This window comes from Salmo trutta, chromosome 35 (assembly GCF_901001165.1).
Source record: "Salmo trutta chromosome 35, fSalTru1.1, whole genome shotgun sequence".
Taxonomy (NCBI): domain Eukaryota; kingdom Metazoa; phylum Chordata; class Actinopteri; order Salmoniformes; family Salmonidae; genus Salmo; species Salmo trutta.
In genome coordinates this window covers 10,114,546-10,132,634 of record NC_042991.1, presented here as the reverse complement: position 1 = coordinate 10,132,634, position 18,089 = coordinate 10,114,546, and the positions used below count along the sequence as shown (strand labels likewise).

At 45.3% G+C, this 18,089-nt stretch overlaps 1 protein-coding gene across 4 annotated transcripts in view; it reads left to right on the top strand.

Annotated features, from left to right (window-relative positions):
• Positions 1-18,089, top strand: part of ptger2b (prostaglandin E receptor 2b (subtype EP2)) — a 38,941-nt gene that overhangs the window by 5,871 nt on the left and 14,981 nt on the right. Inside the window, exons 1-3 of one of the 4 annotated variants that reach the window (XM_029733266.1) lie at positions 4,813-5,755; positions 7,848-8,007; positions 14,717-15,016. In XM_029733266.1, coding sequence (XP_029589126.1) covers positions 4,961-5,755; positions 7,848-8,007; positions 14,717-14,766 — 1,005 coding nt within the window. In that variant the 5' untranslated portion in view covers positions 4,813-4,960 and the 3' untranslated portion in view covers positions 14,767-15,016. Of the gene's footprint in view, positions 1-4,812; positions 5,756-7,847; positions 9,266-14,716; positions 15,017-18,089 lie in introns of those variants that run through there. The other 3 variants (XM_029733265.1, XM_029733268.1, XM_029733267.1) reach the window with 3 other exon arrangements.

The window sequence follows — 18,089 nt, the reverse complement described above, 5'->3', positions numbered from 1 at the left end:
ACAATATGCTCTTAAGTGATCAGTGATCACCCTGGGCACTTGACCAGCCAGCGGTCACATAGTGTTCAACCTCTGTGACCGTGACCAGGCAAGGGTTTAGGCCAAGCCCCACTCCAGAGAGTGACCGCTGCGTTGAGCAACCTTGGCTGAACCTGCTGAACCGCTTGCGTGCGGTCGGAGTGGAATTCGCTTGTCCTGTGGTCATCACACACTCCCACTGCAGCGCACCCTGGGTAATAGCAGGCTCATTCTCTTTCTCTCCCTCTAAGACTAGGGGGGAGGGAGGGGAGACAGAGAGGGGAGGGAGGGAGAGACAGAGGAAGACTGGGAGGTCTGGTCTCCTCGTGGTCAGTGGCTGGACCTCTCTGTGTCTTGGCAGCCGTCACGTCTTTAGCAAAGCCAACATGTTTGTTTTAGGATATCATCAGGTTTCTTATTTACAGGAACCCAGCCTGTGGTCCGATAGAGTCCCCAAGTTCCTACCCCCTCAGTGATGCCTCGTGAGGAGCTATTTTCATTGTCATCGAATCCTAAGGATTGTACAAACTTCAGAAACCATAGATGCTATAACAGTATGCAACACTGTAGGATAACTCGGATCTGTTGATCTATTTTGGTGTAGGGAGATCGCAGAGGGGAGCATGCAATGGATGGATAGACATACAGACAACCCAAATGTGCTCTTACATAAGAAAGTTCTGCTTTCAGATTGCCAGAAAAACAAAACGCTGTTTTCTCTCGCCTAGAGTCAAACCCATTTTCATACACTAGTAAAGCTCAACATAGTCTTATATACAGCATTGTCATGTAAAGAGATTGAAGCCTACTAATACTGAAACTGGAAGCATATTTGTGACAAAGTATGTAAATACCAGTCATTTTGGACAGGAAAATCCCCAGTTTCCCATTCAGAGAGCAGGTTTGTGGGCTTTTCTCTTCCCTACTTATTATAGCACAGCTCAACTACATAACCACATGTAATTATTTCAATGGAAAAACATGCCTCTTGTCCACGCACACACACATGCATACAGACGCACGCACACGCACACACTGTTTGATTGAGTCCGCATGAACTATGACTTCGGAGGAGGGTGAACCAGGGCGTCTTGAGTTAAATAATAGTCTAGCTTAGGGACAGATTGTGTTCCCACTCAGTTGTCCCCGGTAACACTGACAGGTAAACCAACACCCCCCATTTAAAACCTCAAACCTGGTCACCTAAGACCTCTCTTTCACAACATGTGTGTTTGCATAAATGCAAGAGGAGAGGAGAGAGGGAGAGAGTGTCTGAGGCCACAGTGGGTGTGTGTGTGTGTGTGTGCGTGCGTGCGTGCGTGCGTGCGTGCGTGCGTACGTGCCCTTGTGTGTGGGTCGGAATCCCATTTGTATTTTTATATTTATTACTGTGGTCCAGCAACTTTAAGGCAGTTATTTCAAATATTACTTGACATTACATTTAGTAACACTTTACCCAATACATTTAGTGTGTTCCCTCAGGCCACTACTCCACTATCACATATTTACAATACAACATCCATGTGTGTAGAGGGCGTGTCTTATCATGTGTATGTGTGTCTGTGCCTTTGTGTGTGTCTCTTCACAGTCCCCGCTGTTGCATACGATGTATTTTTATCTGTATTTTAAATCTGATTCTACTGCTTGCATCAGTTACCTGAAGTGCAAAAGTTCCATGTAGATATGGTTCTATGTAGTGCCATTAGGATTGTGAAGAGACCTCTGGTGGCATGTCTTGTGGGGTATGCATGGGTGTCTGAGCTGTGTGCTAGTAGTTTAAACAGACACCTCGGTACATTCAGCTTGTCAACACTTCTTACAAAAACAAGTAGTGATGAAGTCAATCTCTCCTCCACTTTGAGTCATGTGAGATTTACATGCATATTATTAATGTTAGCTCTCCGTGTACATTTAAGGGCCAGCCGTGCTGCCCTGTTCTGAGCCAATTGGAATTTTCCAAGGTCCCTCTTTGTGGCACCTGACCAAACGACTGAACAGTAGTCCAGGTGTGACAAAACTAGAGCCGATAGGACCTGCCTTGTTGACAGTGTTGTTAAGAAGGCAGAGCAATGCTTTATTATGGACAGACTTCTCCCCATCTTAGCTACTGTTGTATCAACATGTTTTGACCATGAAAGTTTAGAATCCAGGGTTACTCCAAGCAGTTTATTCATCTCAACTTGCTCAATTTCCACATAATTTAATACAAGATTTAGTTGAGGTTTAGGGTTTAGTGAATACAATGCTTTTAGTTTTTGAAATATTTAGGACTAACTTATTCCTTGTCACCCATTCTGAAACTAACTGCAGCTCTTTGTTAAGTGTTGCAGTGATTTCACTCAAGGTAGTAGCTGACGTGTATAGTGTTGAGTGATCCATATAAAACATTTTACTTTTTTTAACCTTTATTTAACTAGGCAGGTCAGTTAAGAACAAATTCTTATTTTCAATGACGGCCTAGGAACAGTGGGTTAACTGCCTTGTTCAGGGGCAGAACGACAGATTTTTACCTTGTCAGCTCAGGAATTTGATCTTGCAACCTTTCGGTTACTAGCCAAAGCTCTAACCACTAGGCTATCCTGCCACCCCATAGACACACAGGCTTTACTCAGAGCCAGTGGCATGTCATTGGTAGATTGAAAAAAGTAAGGGGCCTAGAGAGCTGCCCTGGGGAATTCCCGATTCTACCTGGATTATATTGGAGAGGCTTCCATGAAAGAACACCCTCTGTGTTCTGAGACAGGTAACTCTTTATCCACAGTATAACAGGGGGTGTAAAGCCATAACACATACGTTTTTCCATCAGCAGACTATGATTGATTATGTCAAAAGCTGCACTGAAGTCTAACAAAACAGCTCCTACAATCTTTTTATCATCAATTTCTCTCAGCCAATCATAGGTAATTTGTGTAAGTGCCGTGCTTGTTGAATGTCCTTCCCTATAAGTGTGCTGAAAGTCTGTTGTCAATTTGTTTACTGTAAAATAGCATTGTGTCTAGTCAAACACCATTTTTCAATAAAATGTTTCAAAGGCAATGCCATGACGTGCCCATTTCCATCACCAATTCAAGGACCTTCTATGCTAACGGCCAGTGATATGGAGATTTGGAGCACACAGAGAAACCAGGGGTCCTGACCTCCAGGGGGCCCCCTTTGAGTTTGTTAATCACTCTCACTCAGATATCATTAACATGGCATAAGTCATGGAAAATGAGTAGAATTGCAGGAAATTTGCTTTAAAACTGCAAAAATGTATCTCCACCCAATGGCAAAATGGGTAGAATTGCAGGACATTCACTTTAAACTGCAAAAATGAGTAGAACTGGGAACCGGCCAGAGAGAAAGAGAGCGAGAGAGACTCCATCGCCTCTCTCCCTCCCTCTATCCCATCCACCCTCCCCTCTCTCCCTCATTCTCTCCCAGGCCACTGTGGTTCTTTAATTGCTGTGAATTATGTGGCTTCTGTTTCTGGGTGAGTGAGAAAGCACTTAGTGTGTGCTACCATGTTTGTTGGAATGTCTCTTTGCCTTCCAGACTCGTGGTCTTAGTCAGATGTCCCAGTCGTTCGACATATCAACAGAGGGATGAATGTGCTGTAGCATGTTACATCAACTTCCATGCCCATGACATGACAGAACTAGTGGTCAAAAAAAGGGGCTTCAATCTTTATTCCACAGTGATATCATCACACACAAAATACGCATAACCCTGTAGCACTACGAGTGCATATTGTAGGCCATAGCAATGTCCAATGAAGCAGACCCTTTCTTGTCTCCCTTGTTATGTATCTCTATTAGTCTTTACTGTCTTGAGTAAGCCAAAGCTGAATAGCCATGATCATTTTGTAGTTGACAATAACCAGGATAAGATCGCCATCTAGTGGAGAAAGTCCACAGCGGTCAACAGCTGAGCTGAATTCTGCTCTTAGGACACGTCATACACCAGATATGAAATCTGAAATATAGGCCTCTGATATGTGTTTTACTATTTGGACCAGTATTCGTAGATGGTTTCAGAGTAGAAGTACTGATTTAGGATCAGTTTAGCTTTTTAGATGATAATGAATAAGATTACATGGACATGGGGCGGGAACTGATCCTAGATTAGCACTTTGATGCTTGATACATACAGCCCCAGAGCTATTGGTTTGTATGGGATGGTTGACCATTGACAGCATAGATATAGAACTGATATATTGTCTGTGGTTGACAGTCTTACTGAGATGGGATAATTGTGATTCATTCCATACATGTGAAACCCCTGTCAGATTGCTGTTATCTATAATATATTAATAACAACATTTGCCATTTAGCAGATACTTTTTTCAAAGTGACTTACAGTCATGTGTGCATGCCTTGTCTTCTACATTATCTTTATACGTTATCTTTATTCAGCATCTTCTTCATGATAAACCCATCCCGGAAAGAAGAGGAGGCTGGTTTGGGGAGGACGGCTCAAAGTAATGGCTAGAATGGAATGGTATCAAACACATGGAAACCATTTGTTGGATGTGTTTGATATACACGCCCATAAATTCGTTTCCAGCCATTACTACCCTGCCACCAGCCACCGCCATTGACTTGCAGGCCTATACAAACGAAGTCTGCATATGCCAACAATAGTGCCATTTATTAGTACAGGCCTACAAAAAATATTTTTTTAATTTAAATTAACTAAAAACGCAAACAAATTAAATGCTGCAGGGGGGGCGCCCTCTACATTCTGAGTGTGTGATAGTACTGCACTGAGTGGGTGAGTGACTGGGTTGGGCCGGAAAGATTAACATCCGTTTTTGTTGACACCAGAGGAGCCAGCATGAACCTCATTTCTCATGGCAGTCAAAGAGTTGGATGCGGACATATTCCTATTTTGTGGGCACTGATGTGCGCAGAAGGGACATTTATCAGTTCAAGCTGAGGGGAGTAGGCTACGACCAGTTGTTATGGAATACAATGATAATATAACCTGCCATGACAGAGTCACTGTCTCGTCCGGGAATCCCTATATCTCCGCGGCAATCTTCTCTGCGGAGGTACTAGGCATTTTAATCGCCTTGGTCCTTTTGGAGATGCGGCGCCGGCGGCAAAGTCCATCCTTGTTTCAGGTGCTGGCGACTGCGCTGGTGATTACAGATCTACTAGGTTCCTTCTCCATCAGTCCTCTTGTACTAGCCTCTTATACACAAAACAGGACCTTGGTAGATATGAGTAAAAACAGAGCAGTATGCGCCTACTTTGGGTTCAGCTTGACTTTTTTCAGCCTCGCCACGTTGGCCCTTCTGTGCGCCATGGCTTTGGAGCGCTACCTCTCATTTGGACAGCCGTTCTTTTACGAGCGGCACTTGACAAAGCGCTGCGGCTACATCACCATTTCACTCATCTATCTGGTCTGCATCTTCTTCTGCCTAGCACCTTTTCTGGGCTTTGGAGACTACGTCCAATATTGCCCGGGGACTTGGTGCTTCTTTGATATGAACCCAAACGAGACCAAACACAAAGTATACGTCGGTGTGTATGCGTCATTGGCTCTTATCATGATTTCGACGACAGTAGTTAGTAACTTATCTGTCGTCTACCATTTGATTATAATGTATCGGAGGTACAAAGCGCACCGTGGGGGAGTTACGCGACGGATACGGTTCTACCAAAAATCCTTCGCTATGGCTGAGGAAGTGGAGCATCTTCTGCTACTGGTGTTCATAACAGTGGCTTTCGTCATATGTTCGTTTCCTTTAGTGGTAAGTAAGATCTTTCGTTTCGACAAAGCTGGTCTAAATTTGGAAAATATTGAGACAGTCGAATGTGCAGTGGAGGTTTTTCTTGTGGTCTTTGACGTCACCACTTCTGCTTCTGCTACATCTAGAAATAAGCCATCATTTAAAAATGTAACTTGCACAGAACGAAAGGCATAGCCTTCATGGAGCAATACCATTGACAAATTATGATTATTTATTGATTACATATTACCAGGGCACAGAGGCAGACATTGATTTGGAGGCCCCAGGCAGAGACCAGTCTCAGGCCCCAATCTGAATGCACCTCATTGCTGCAGCTTAATTTAAATGAAAGTCACATTTGCAATCACATCACATGAAACAATGCATGGGAACTCGGCCAGGGTGAAATAGTCCATTATTATGAACCAGTCCTTGGGTAATTAATAACATTTGTTTCTACTATTATGAGAAAAACTTGGATTTTAATATTGATATGAAATATATGTATATTGATCTATTATGAATTATGAAACCTAGGAGGCTCATTGGTTCTTCTCACCCCTTTCCATAACCTTACACAGTAATTATAACAACTTCCGGAGGACATCCTCCAACCTAACAGAGCTCTTGTAGCATGAACTAACATGTTGTTCACCCAATCAAAGGATCAGAGAATGAATCTAGTACTGAAAGCATAAGCTACAGTTAGCTAGCACTGCAATGTATAAAATGTGGTGAGTAGTTGACTCAAAGAGAGAGAAAGACAATAGTTAACCAGTTTTGAACAAATTAATTTATTCCAAAATACTTTCAGTGTCACTAGTTTAGCCTACTCAAACAGAGGGATGCAATGTTAGCTAGCTGGCTATGACTATCCAACACAACACTGGAACTCTTCCAAGTCAAGGCAAGCTTTTGGTTTTACTAATTTTTTGCCATCGGGGCCCGCTGGTGTAAGTGCTAAACTGCTTATTGACACTGTAAGGTTACTGCATGATTGTAGCGGGTTTACTAACGTGTTAGTTCTATTAGCTATGTTGCCGATGACATTACTTTAGTTAATACGGTGACAACAATGTAGGCTGTGTGTAGCGGTTATGATATGGTTTGGCTTGGAAAGGTTTTTTCGCCTGGCAACAGACAGCTGATGTGTTGTGCATTGAAGTCCACAAGCGAAGGGAAACTCTCGTTTGCAACTGTTGGACTAATGATTACACCCTATCTCAGCTAGATGCAGGCTAGAGTGTGCAAGGTGGTATTGAATGTGTCACTGTCTGTCCATGTGTCACTGTCTGTCGCCTCAATTTTTTTCTATCGACCTGTGTGCACGACGTTGTAAACTTACATTCATTGGCTAGGGTATAGGGAAACTTTGAGTATCATGTAGTAGCCTAAACCTATTGATGTTACATTGAACTGAGTGAATGGAATATGAATGACAGTCATCCAATATGCTGTAATAAAAACAAGGTCATGCTCATGAAAATAAAAAATCTTTAAAAAACCATAAAAACCTTATCTTATATGGCACCGACCGCCACTGCTGGGCACAGTGGCCAGGCATAACCCCCCTCCCTTCCCATTTCAATCTTAACTTTGAAGCTCCCAGCTGGTTTTAAAAATGATGCCCAGCTCATGAGGTGCCTTGGTGATGTGAGGCCTGAAGCAATTTACTTTTCTGCCTAATGGTAAGAACGCCAATGCCAGGCCCTTTTTATTTAACCTTTATTTAACCTATATTTAACTAGGCAAGTCAGTTAAGAACAAATTCTTATTTATAATGATAAACCCGGACGACGCAGGGCCGATTGTGCGCCACCCTTTGGGACTCTCAATCACAGCCGGTTGTGATACAGCCTGGATTCGAACCAGGGCGTCTGTAGTGATGCCTCAAGCACTGAGATGCAGTGCCTTAGACCGCTGAGTCCTACTTACTGTAGTTTTCTTGCACCTGTTATAGCCTAAGCCTACTTACTACAACCAAGACTACCTGGCCTGTAATAAATAATAATGAAACATTTGGTCTGTCTTAATTGATGACCATTATATGGTTTTGTTGATTTTGAAATTCTGAATAACTGACTGTGATGCCTTTTCTTTTTCCCCCATATAGCTCCGTGTGTATGTCAACTTTACAGGCAGGTCAAAGAAGAGCCATGCCACCGATCTCGCTGCGCTTCGCCTGCTGTCCTTCAACTCCATCATCAACCCTTGGGTGTTCATCATCCTCAGCCCATCAGTGCTGCGCTTCCTCTGGAGAAAGCTGACACTGAGTAAGGCCCAGAGGCCTCCAGAGGCCCCCACATTCCCCCAGGAAAAGTCCCTCCCAGTTGGGCCCAAACTCCCTCTGCCAAGCCCACTTATCGAGCTTCAGAACGATGAAGTGGAAGGAGTGGACAAGACATAGAGCCCGTTGGAGCGGATCACTTTCGTCAAGTCGTTGACCATCACTGGTCACCGTCTTTCAAAGTGTGTTGCGTTATGGTTATAAAAATGGTCCGACTTGCTGACAGCATGAGCTTTACAAAAATCATGTGATCAAATGTCATGCAGTTCTTGATGAAGTCGTCTTCAAGTCGCTGCAGTTGCTTCTCATCAACTGCACCATGCAGCCATTACCTGCATTGTGCGAGGCACTATTGGTCAACCAATCATTCTTTAAAAAAAAAATTGACCCACACGCATGTGGTCAAATACATGACTGAAACAGGAATCAACTTTGCACGATTCTAAAGTTACAGGTGATACAAATGAAAAGTGATATTTGAGATCTCTCAAGAACCAATGAATTGTACACAAGTTATGTTTCCAGTTTGTTAGTGTGTGATAAGGTGGTACAGAAAAGTGTATTTTAATATTTATACAGACAAACTTTTATAAACAATAGCAGCTACATGTATGTTGACACTGCCATGTTGATCTGAGCTTTGCTGTTGGAAACTACAGTGTCCGACTTTTGGCTGTCGCAGATACACCTCCCCCGACTTCACTCCTCGACTTTGGTCTACAGTGGGTTCCTTTCGCCCCCTACCACTCAAACAAGCCCATAGTGTCAGGTATATGGGACTAGGGGGCCAATGACCCACTCTAGAAGGATTAAGGTAATAACCCTCTGACATCAGCAGGAGCCCAAGAGGATAGAGGAAGTGATTTGTCAGACATCCACTGACTGGTTGAAAGGACACCCGGACACTGAATTGCAGTGTCTTCAGTAACATAGGGGACATTCACTTACTGACCTCCATGACAGGAGATTGGAATAAAATCTAGGAAGAGATCAGACTTTGAGGTCAAATCAAATTGAATCAAATTGTATTGGTCACATACACGTGTTTAGCAGATGTTATTGCGGGTGTAGCGAAATGCTGGCTGTGGCGCTGATAGGTTATTCCCACACAATATGCATTTGGAAGAGGACTTAGCATTTTGAGAATTCATTATGTGTCTATTTATATCATTGATTTATTAAAAAAGCTTTATTATCAGCACTTTATAGGACTGAAATTAAAAATTGACCAAACTCCTTCTGGACGAATGGATCAAGTATTTACTGTATTTATGAAGGTTAATGACAATCACAAGTCGCCTAATCTTAAACTGACTGTTGATTGGAGAACCAAATATAATGTGTATGTATTTTATTGAATGTTTGCATTATGTCACACCCTGATCTGTTTCACCTGTCTTTGTGATTGTCTCCACCCCCCTCCAGGTGTCGCCCATCTTCCCCATTATCCCCTGTGTATTTATACCTGTGTTCTCTGTTTGTCTATTGCCAGTTCGTCTTATTTGTCAAGTCAACCAGTGTTTTTGTGTCTTAGCTCCTGCTTTACCCAGTCTCTCTTTTTCTCGCCCTCCTGGTTTTGACCCTTGCCTGTCCTGACTCTGAGCCCGCCTGCCTGACCACTCTGCCTGCCACTGACCCTGAGCCTGCCTGCCGACCTGTACCGTTGCCCAACCTCTGGATTATTGACCTCTGCCTACCCTGACCCTGAGCCTGCCTGCCGTCCAGTACAGCTGCCCCACCTCTGGTTTACTGACCCCTGCCTGCCTTGACCTGTCTATTGCCTGCCCCTGTTGGACTAAAACCATTGTAATTCGACGTTGTCTGCATCTGGGTCTTACCTTCATACCTAATAGTACGAACTGGCCATGACTGATCCAGCAGACCTGGGCAAGCTGCGCAACACTCCTCCCAAGGAGCCTCCATTGGTAGGCACGAGGAATTGCTTGGCGGTCTTATGGAGGGGTCCAAACGTTGGCTGAGCACCATGACCGGACTTTAGACATGCTGCTGGAGCAATTCTGCGGGTTGTCTGGGGGGCAGCCTGCCACGGTGGTAACCGCACCGCCCCTAAAACTCGGTGGTTATTAGCGCCGCCCCACCGGCCACTCCACCTTCCTGGGAGCCTTGTTTACCTCCCCCGGAACGCTTTAATGGAGAGCACCTGTTGGGCATATTTTCAGCCCTCCTCCCTCCCCTCAGATCACTCCAAAATAGCCTACCTCATCACGCTGATGTCTGGGAAGGCTCTCACCTGGGCCACCGCCGTATGAGAACAACAGTCAGCCATGTGCGTGAGTTTGGAGGGGTTCATGGGAGAGGAGAGGAAGGTTTTTGATGCCCCGTTCTCCGGGAGAGAAGCTGCCTGGAAGCTAATCCAGCTCCAGCAGGATGCCCGCAGAGTGGCCGACTATGCTGTGGATTTCCACATGTTGGCAGCGGAGAGTGTGTGGAACCAGGAAGCACTGTTCGACATGTTCCTGTATGGCATCTCGGAGGAGGTTAAGGACGAGCTTGCTGCTCGGGACTTACCCACGGATCTTGACTCCCTCATCCCTTTGACCATCTGCATCAATGGGCGATTGTTGGGACGACGGATGGAGAGGAAATTCGATTTCGCTCGCACGTCCAGGGATTCCACCTCATCTCCGAGTCATCCCGGAAATCCCCGACGGTCCCGTTGCCGACAGCACCCAAGGTTTCCCAACCTTCCTCGAGAGTCACTGAAGACGGCCGAGGCACTGTTTCCCGAACCTATGCAACTAGGCAGAGCTGGGCTATTGCCAGCAGAACGGCAACACAGGATCAACACAAGGAACTGTCTGTATTGCGGGAATTTTGGTCATTTTGTGTCCTCTTGCCCGGTAAAAGAGGAGGAGCGAGTACTCTGGTGGGCCATATAGAGAAATTTTCTGCTTCCATTACTTGCACCCCTTTTCACGTCATTCTGCTGTGGGGAAACCAGTCCAAATCTTTCCGGGTCCTCATTGACTCTGGGGCCAATGATAGCTTTTTGGACACCACACTGGCTTCCGAGCTGAACATCCCCACTCAGCACCTCTCCATTCCCATGGATGTTAGAGCGTTGGACGGGCGCTCTATTGGTCAGGTCACCCATAACACCAATCCCATCAACCCATGTGTATCTGGGAATCACAGCGAGACTATTCAATTCCTGCTCATCAAGTCCCCCCAGATTCTCGTGGTTTTGGGATTCTCCTGGCTCCAGCAACACAATCCCCTCATCAACTGGTCTACGGGTGCTATCATGGGCTGGAGTCCGTTCTGCCATGGCCATTGTCCGGGACATCTTCCTGGGGGCTTGGAAGTTGCTCTGGACCTCTCCGCCATTCCCGCGGAGTACCAAGACCTCCGGGATGTGTTCAGCAAGTCCCGGGCCACTTCCCTTCCGCTGCGCCGCCCCGCCCCTATGACTGCGGGATTGACCTTCTCCCTAGCACCAAGCCGCCCCGGGGACGCCTGTACTCTCTGTCGGGACCAGAGACCAAGGCTATGGAGACCTACATTGCGGACTCCCAAGCTACAAGATATATCCTTCGCTCTTCCTCTCCCGCTGGCACAGGTTTCTTCTTCATGGAGAAAAAGGACAAGACCCTGCAACAGTGCATTGACTACCGGGGACTCAATGACATTACTGTGAAGAATCATTATCCGCTACCACTCATTTCCCCCGGCCTTCGAGCCGCTCTACAAAACGCCTACCACCTAGTGCGGATACGAGAGGGGGACGAGTGGAAGACCACCTTCAACATGGCTAACGAGAACTACGAATATCTGGTCATGCCTTTTGGCCTCACCAACGCCCCTGCAATGTTCCAGTCTCTGGTGAATGATGTTCTCCACGACATGCTGAACCGGTTCGTCTTTGTCTACATTGATGACATCCTCGTCTTCTCCCACTCCCCCCAGGAACACATGCTCCATGTCCGAAAGGTTCTCCAGCACCTTCTGGAGAACTAGTTGTTTGTTAAGGCAGAAAAGTGTGAGTTCCATTGCTCCACCATTCCTTTTCTGGGCTACATCATCTCTGCTGGGAGTGTCCAGATGGATCCCGAGAAGGTGAGAGTGGTTGTGGATTGGCACTACATCCAGGGTGCAGCTGCAACGCTTCCTGGGGTTTCGGCAACTTTTATTGCCACTTTATCTGGGGTTACAGCACCCTTGCCTCCCCCCTGTCTGCACTCACCTCTACCAAGATTCCGTTCACGTGGTCATCTGCCACTGATCAGGTGTTCCGCGACCTTAACTTCTTACGGATCATTGGGACGCTACCGTCCCACTTCGACAACATCCGGTGAAATTGCAGAGTGCCAAATTCAAATTACAGGTATTGTAATATTAAACATGAATGAAAATACAAGTGTCATACATCATATAAACGCTTAACTTCTTGTTAATCCAGGAGCGTTGTCAGATTTCAAAAAGACTGTATGGTGAAAGCACACAATGCGATTATCTGAGGACAGCGCCCCACACACAAAAGCATTACATAAATTTTCCAACCAAGCAGATGCATCACAAAAGTCAGAAATAGCGATAAAATAAATCACTTACCTTTGAAGATCTTAATCTGGTTGCAATCACAAGGGTCCCAGCTACATAACAAATGGTCCTTTTGTTCGATAAAGTCGTTCTTTATATCCTAAAAAAGTACGTTTCAATGGTGCGCTTGACTCAGTAATCCACCGGTTTCCTTCTTCAAAATGCATACAAAATGAATCCCGTAAGTTACCGATAAACTTCTTCTAAACAAGTCAAACAACGTTCCTAATCAATCCTCAGGTACCCTATTATGTAAATAAATGATCAAATTTAAGACGGAGAATACTGGAGACCATTACCATTAAGTACGCGCACTCACCGGAACTCGCTACAAACACTACAGCCAAAATGGGAGCCACTTAGAAAAACTACAAATTCTAGCTCATTTTTCAAAAAACAAGCCTGAAACTCTTTCTAAAGACTTTTGACATCTAGTGGAAGCCCCAGGAACTGCAATCTGGGAGGACTTCCTTTTATACTCCCATTCCCAGCCATTGTAATCAGAGGAGAGCTGAAAAACAAAATCTGGATTTGTCTTCGGATTTTAGCCTGCCATATCAGTTCTGTTATACTCACAGACATGATTTTAACAGTTTTGGAAACTTTAGAGTGTTTTCTATGCAATACTACCAATTATATGCATATCCTAGCTTCTGGGCCTGAGTAACAGGCAGTGTACTTTTGGCACCTCATTCATCCAAACTTCCGAATACTGCCCCCTAGCCCGAAGAAGTTAAACACCGCTTCACCACTGCTCCTATCCTGGTTCATCCTGACCCTTCCCATCAGTTTGTGTTGGAGGCCGATGCTTCGGATTTCAGAGTGGGGGCTGTCCTGTCCCAACGTTCTGCCCTGGACCTTAAGCTGCACCCCTGCGCCTTCTTCTCCCACCGCCTCAAAGCCACGGAGAGGAACTACGATGTGGGGAATCGGGAGCTTCACAAGGTGAAGATGGCGTTGGAGGAATGGAGGAACTGGCTAGAAGGGGCGGAACATCCGTTCATTGTGTGGACCGACCACAAAAACCAGGAGTATCTCCGAACCACCAAGCGCCTCACCTCCAGGCAAGCGAGATGGGCTCTGCTGTTTACCCAGTTAAACTTTTCCCTCTCCTACCGGCCGGGATCCAAGAATGTCAAGCCGGATGCACTGTCTTTTAGCTGCCTACTATGGTTGCGGATCTTGCTGCGTTTGTTGGCGCCTGCACGGTCTGCGCACAGAACAATACTCCTCGGCAAGCTCTGGCTGGTCTTCTCCAACCACTGCCTGTCCCTCATCGTCCGTGGTCCCATATATCTCTGGATTTCGTCACGGGTCTCCCTCTGTCTGATGGCAATATGGCCATCCAGACTGTGGTCGACCGGTTTTCCAAAGCCATCCACTTCATTCCTCTCCCCAAACTACCCTCAGCCAAGGAGACGGTCCAGCTTATGGTCCAGCACGTCTGCCGAATCCACAAACTCTCGGTGGACATGGTCTCCGACCGGGGTCCGCAGTTCTCGTCCCGGTTCTGGAAGGTGTTCTGCATGCTCATTGGGTCACCGGCCAGCCTGTCCTATGGATTCCACCCCCAGTCCAAGGGCCAGTCGGAGCGAGCCAACCAGGACTTGGAAACAACTCTTCGCTGCCTAGTCTCTGCCAACCCTACCACCTGGAGTCAACAACTGGTATGGGTTGAGTACGCTCGCAACACCCTCCCTTGCTCTGCCATGGGTCTCTCGCCCTTCGAGTGTTCCTTGGGATATCAGCCTCCTCTCTTCCCAGAGCAAGAGGAAGAAGTCAGCAATCCCTCTGCCCAGATGTTCATCCCCCACTGTTGCCGTACCTGGACGAGAGCCCGGGCCACTCTGTTGAAGACCACTACCAGGTATAGACGACAAGCAGATTGCCACCGGACCCCTGCTACACGCTATTGGCTCGGGCAGAGGGTATGGCTCTCCCCCCGGGACCTGCCCTTCCTTCCAGGTGGAGTCCTGTAAACTTTCCCCCCGTTTCATCGGTCCGTTCCCCATCTCTAGAGTCAAGAGCCCCACTGCTGTTTGTCTTTTGTTACCTCGTACCCTCCGTATTCACCATACTTTCCATGTGTCTAGGATTAAGCCCGTGTCTTACAGCCCTTTGTCTTCTGTTTCCAGGCCCACCCCTCCTCCCCGTGTCATCGATGGCCATCCGGCATACACGGTGAGACGCTTCCTGAGTGTTCGACCACGAGGCAGGGGTTTCCAGTACCTGGTTGACTGGAAGGGTTATGGCCTGGGGGAGAGGTGCTGGGTCCCCGCCAGGGAAATCCTGGACCCAGATCCTCATCGCCGACTTCCACCGCCAGCACCCTGGTCAACCAGGTATGCGTCCAGGTGGCTCCCATAGAGGGGGGGTACTCTCACACCCTGATCTGTTTCACCTGTCTTTGTGATTGTCTCCACCCCCCTCCAGGTGTCGCCCATCTGCCCCATTATCCCCTGTGTATTTATACCTGTGTTCTCTGTTTGTCTGTTGACAGTTCATCTTAGTGGTTGCTTTAAGTTGTGATTTATAGTCTTTTATGTATTGCATTGTCATTAACTCCAATTTGAATGGCAGTCCGTTATAGGGCTCCCGAGTGGCGCAGCGGTCTAAGGCACTGAACACGGCATCAACATGCAGTGTCAGAAATGCTTGTCATTTTATGACATTTATGTTAACCTGTTAGGGGCAGACGTTCACTAATATCCAATGGTATAGAGTGGCGCGAATTACAAACACCTCAAAAATCCCAAAACTTCAATTTTTCAAACATATGACTATTTTACACAATTTTAAAGACAAGACTCTCCTTTATCTAACCACATTGTCCGATTTGAAAAAGGCTTTACAACGAAAGAAATACATTAGATTATGTCAGGAGAGTACCCAGCCAGAAATAATCACACACCCATTTTTCAAGCTAGCATATATGTCACAAAAACCAAAACCACAGCTAAATGCAGCACTAACCTTTGATGATCTTCATCAGATGACACTCCTAGGACATTATGTTATACAATACATGCATGTTTTGTTCAATCAAGTTCATATTTATATCAAAAACCAGCTTTTTACATTAGCATGTTTTGTTCAGAACTAGCATACCCACCGAAAACTTCCGGTGAATTTACTAAATTACTCACGATAAACGTTGACAAAAAACATAAATTATTTTAGGAATTATAGATACAGAACTTCTTTATGCAATCGCGGTGTCCGATTTTAAAATAGCTTTTCGGTGAAAGCACATTTTGCAATATTCTGAGTAGATAGCCCGGCCATCATGGCTAGCTATTTTGACACCCACCAAGTTTGGCACTCACCAAACTCAGATTTACTATAAGAAAAATTGGATTACCTTTGCTGTTCTTCGTCAGAATTCACTCCCAGGACTTCTACTTCAACAACCAATGTTGTTTTGGTTCCAAATAATCCATAGTTATATCCAAATAGCTCCGTTTTGTTTGTGCGTTCGAGTCATTATCCGAAGGGTGACGCGCCGGCACCTTTCGTGACAAAAAATGTCAAAATATTCCATTACCGTACTTCAAAGCATGTCAAACGCTGTTTAAAATCAATTTTTATGCCATTTTTCTCATAAAATAGCTATAATATTCCAACCGGGAGACGTTGTATCCGTTCAAACACTGAAAGTAAAACATGGAGTCGTCACATGCACGCGCGCACCAGTGCCATTGTTCTCAGAAGGACCAATCTCCAAAACCCCTGCTGTTTTTCACCCAGAGACTGCAGAGCTATTATTCAACGTTCTGGCACCTTCTGAAAGCCAATGAAAGCCTTAGAAAATGTCACGTTACAGCACAGATCCTGTATTTTCGATAAAGAGGCTATAGAAGGACAAGAAATGGTCAGACAGGGCACTTCCCATATAGAATCTTCTCAGGTTTTGGCCTGCCATATGAGTTCTGTTATACTCACACCATTCAAACAGTTTTAGAAACTTTAGGGTGTTTTCTATCCAAATCTACTAATTATATGCATATTCTAGTTTCTGGACAGGAGTAATAACCAGATTAAATCGGGTACGTTTTTTATCCGGCCGTGAAAATACTGCCCCCTATCCCTAACAAGTTTTAAGCTGGAGGAGTGTAAATATGCCAGCTTGGAGGAGGTCACTAAAGCACAGAGTGCCTCCTATGCGTGGTATGACGGACGCCTCGGAAACCTCGAATCACTGTTAGCTCAGCAAAGAAGGTTCCTGTGTACACCTCAACAAATCCAGACAACTTTGTGCGGCAGCATCTCTTCCCCAAGTTCCATGGGAACTCAGCAACCACATATGGCAAGGAGAACAAGCAGGTGGCCTACACATGGCTGGAGAGCTGTGGGCTTAGTCTAGTGAGTAGAGGCACAGTAGTGAGTATCAAGGAGCCATGGCTTTCTGTAAGCCCAGATAGTGTTAAACTCTGAAGAACTTGAAATCAAATGTCCTGTTCTGAGTAAGAAGTATAAGTCTCTGACTGAACTGTTCTCTAGCAAACTCATCGATGTGAAGCTGGTGGATGGGGTTCCTCAGCTGCAACCGAATGGAGCCTGTGGGTACTACATGCAGGTGCAAATGGGCATGCTCTGCACAGGACTGGAGAGACAAACTGCTGAAATGAAATGTAAGTCGCACTGGATAAGAGCGTCTGCTAAATGTCTAAAATGTAAATGCAGACTGAGTCTGTGCTCCAAATATGTTATTTTGTGTGGTATCTAGGCTCAGAGCCTAATACTTTGTTTTTAAATAGTTCTTATTTTGTGCCTTCTAAAGCTCACTCTGTTTGCTCTACCTTATCTAAGCATAACTGTGTTTTTTTTGTTCTCTTCATTTTTGCACATTCACCTGATTACATTTGCATAATTCTTCTTGGTGTTTATCTAACGCCTAAGGATAACTCCTTCCGATTCATGAATATTTTTTATTGTACCTCGTATAGCTCTTTCTTCTCATATGGCACAATGAACTTATCGAAGCATACCGTAACTCCTCTTGCTCGTGGCAAATTATGACGTGAAGAAAAACACGATGAAATTCCACTTGTTGACATTTTCTTTGATACTTAACATTTTGAAATGAAGGACGGGGAGGCATGTCTAAAGGGTTTCAAATGTGTTTTCAGTTTGATTCTGGGTTTGGTTTTCAAGAGCACAAATGAACAAAACAGCGTGGCACTTGATAAACAACTCCCTCTTGGTCTGTTAGAGACATTTTGATGTTGAAGAAAATGTATTTAAAATAGATTTAAGAAGGCATGATAGCGGCACCTAGTGGATTCCTGTAATTATTAGGAACAGGCAAAGTTACAGTATATTTCAAATGTAGGAACATTAAAATGATTCAGATTAAACAGGAAACTATATATATATATACACACACACACATACATACACACACACACACGCACGCACATTATAGTGTATAAAGTCACATTTCAGATGTATGAACATTCTCACTGCTCACTCTGCATTCTCATGGATGATCTCAACCTGCATGTTAAC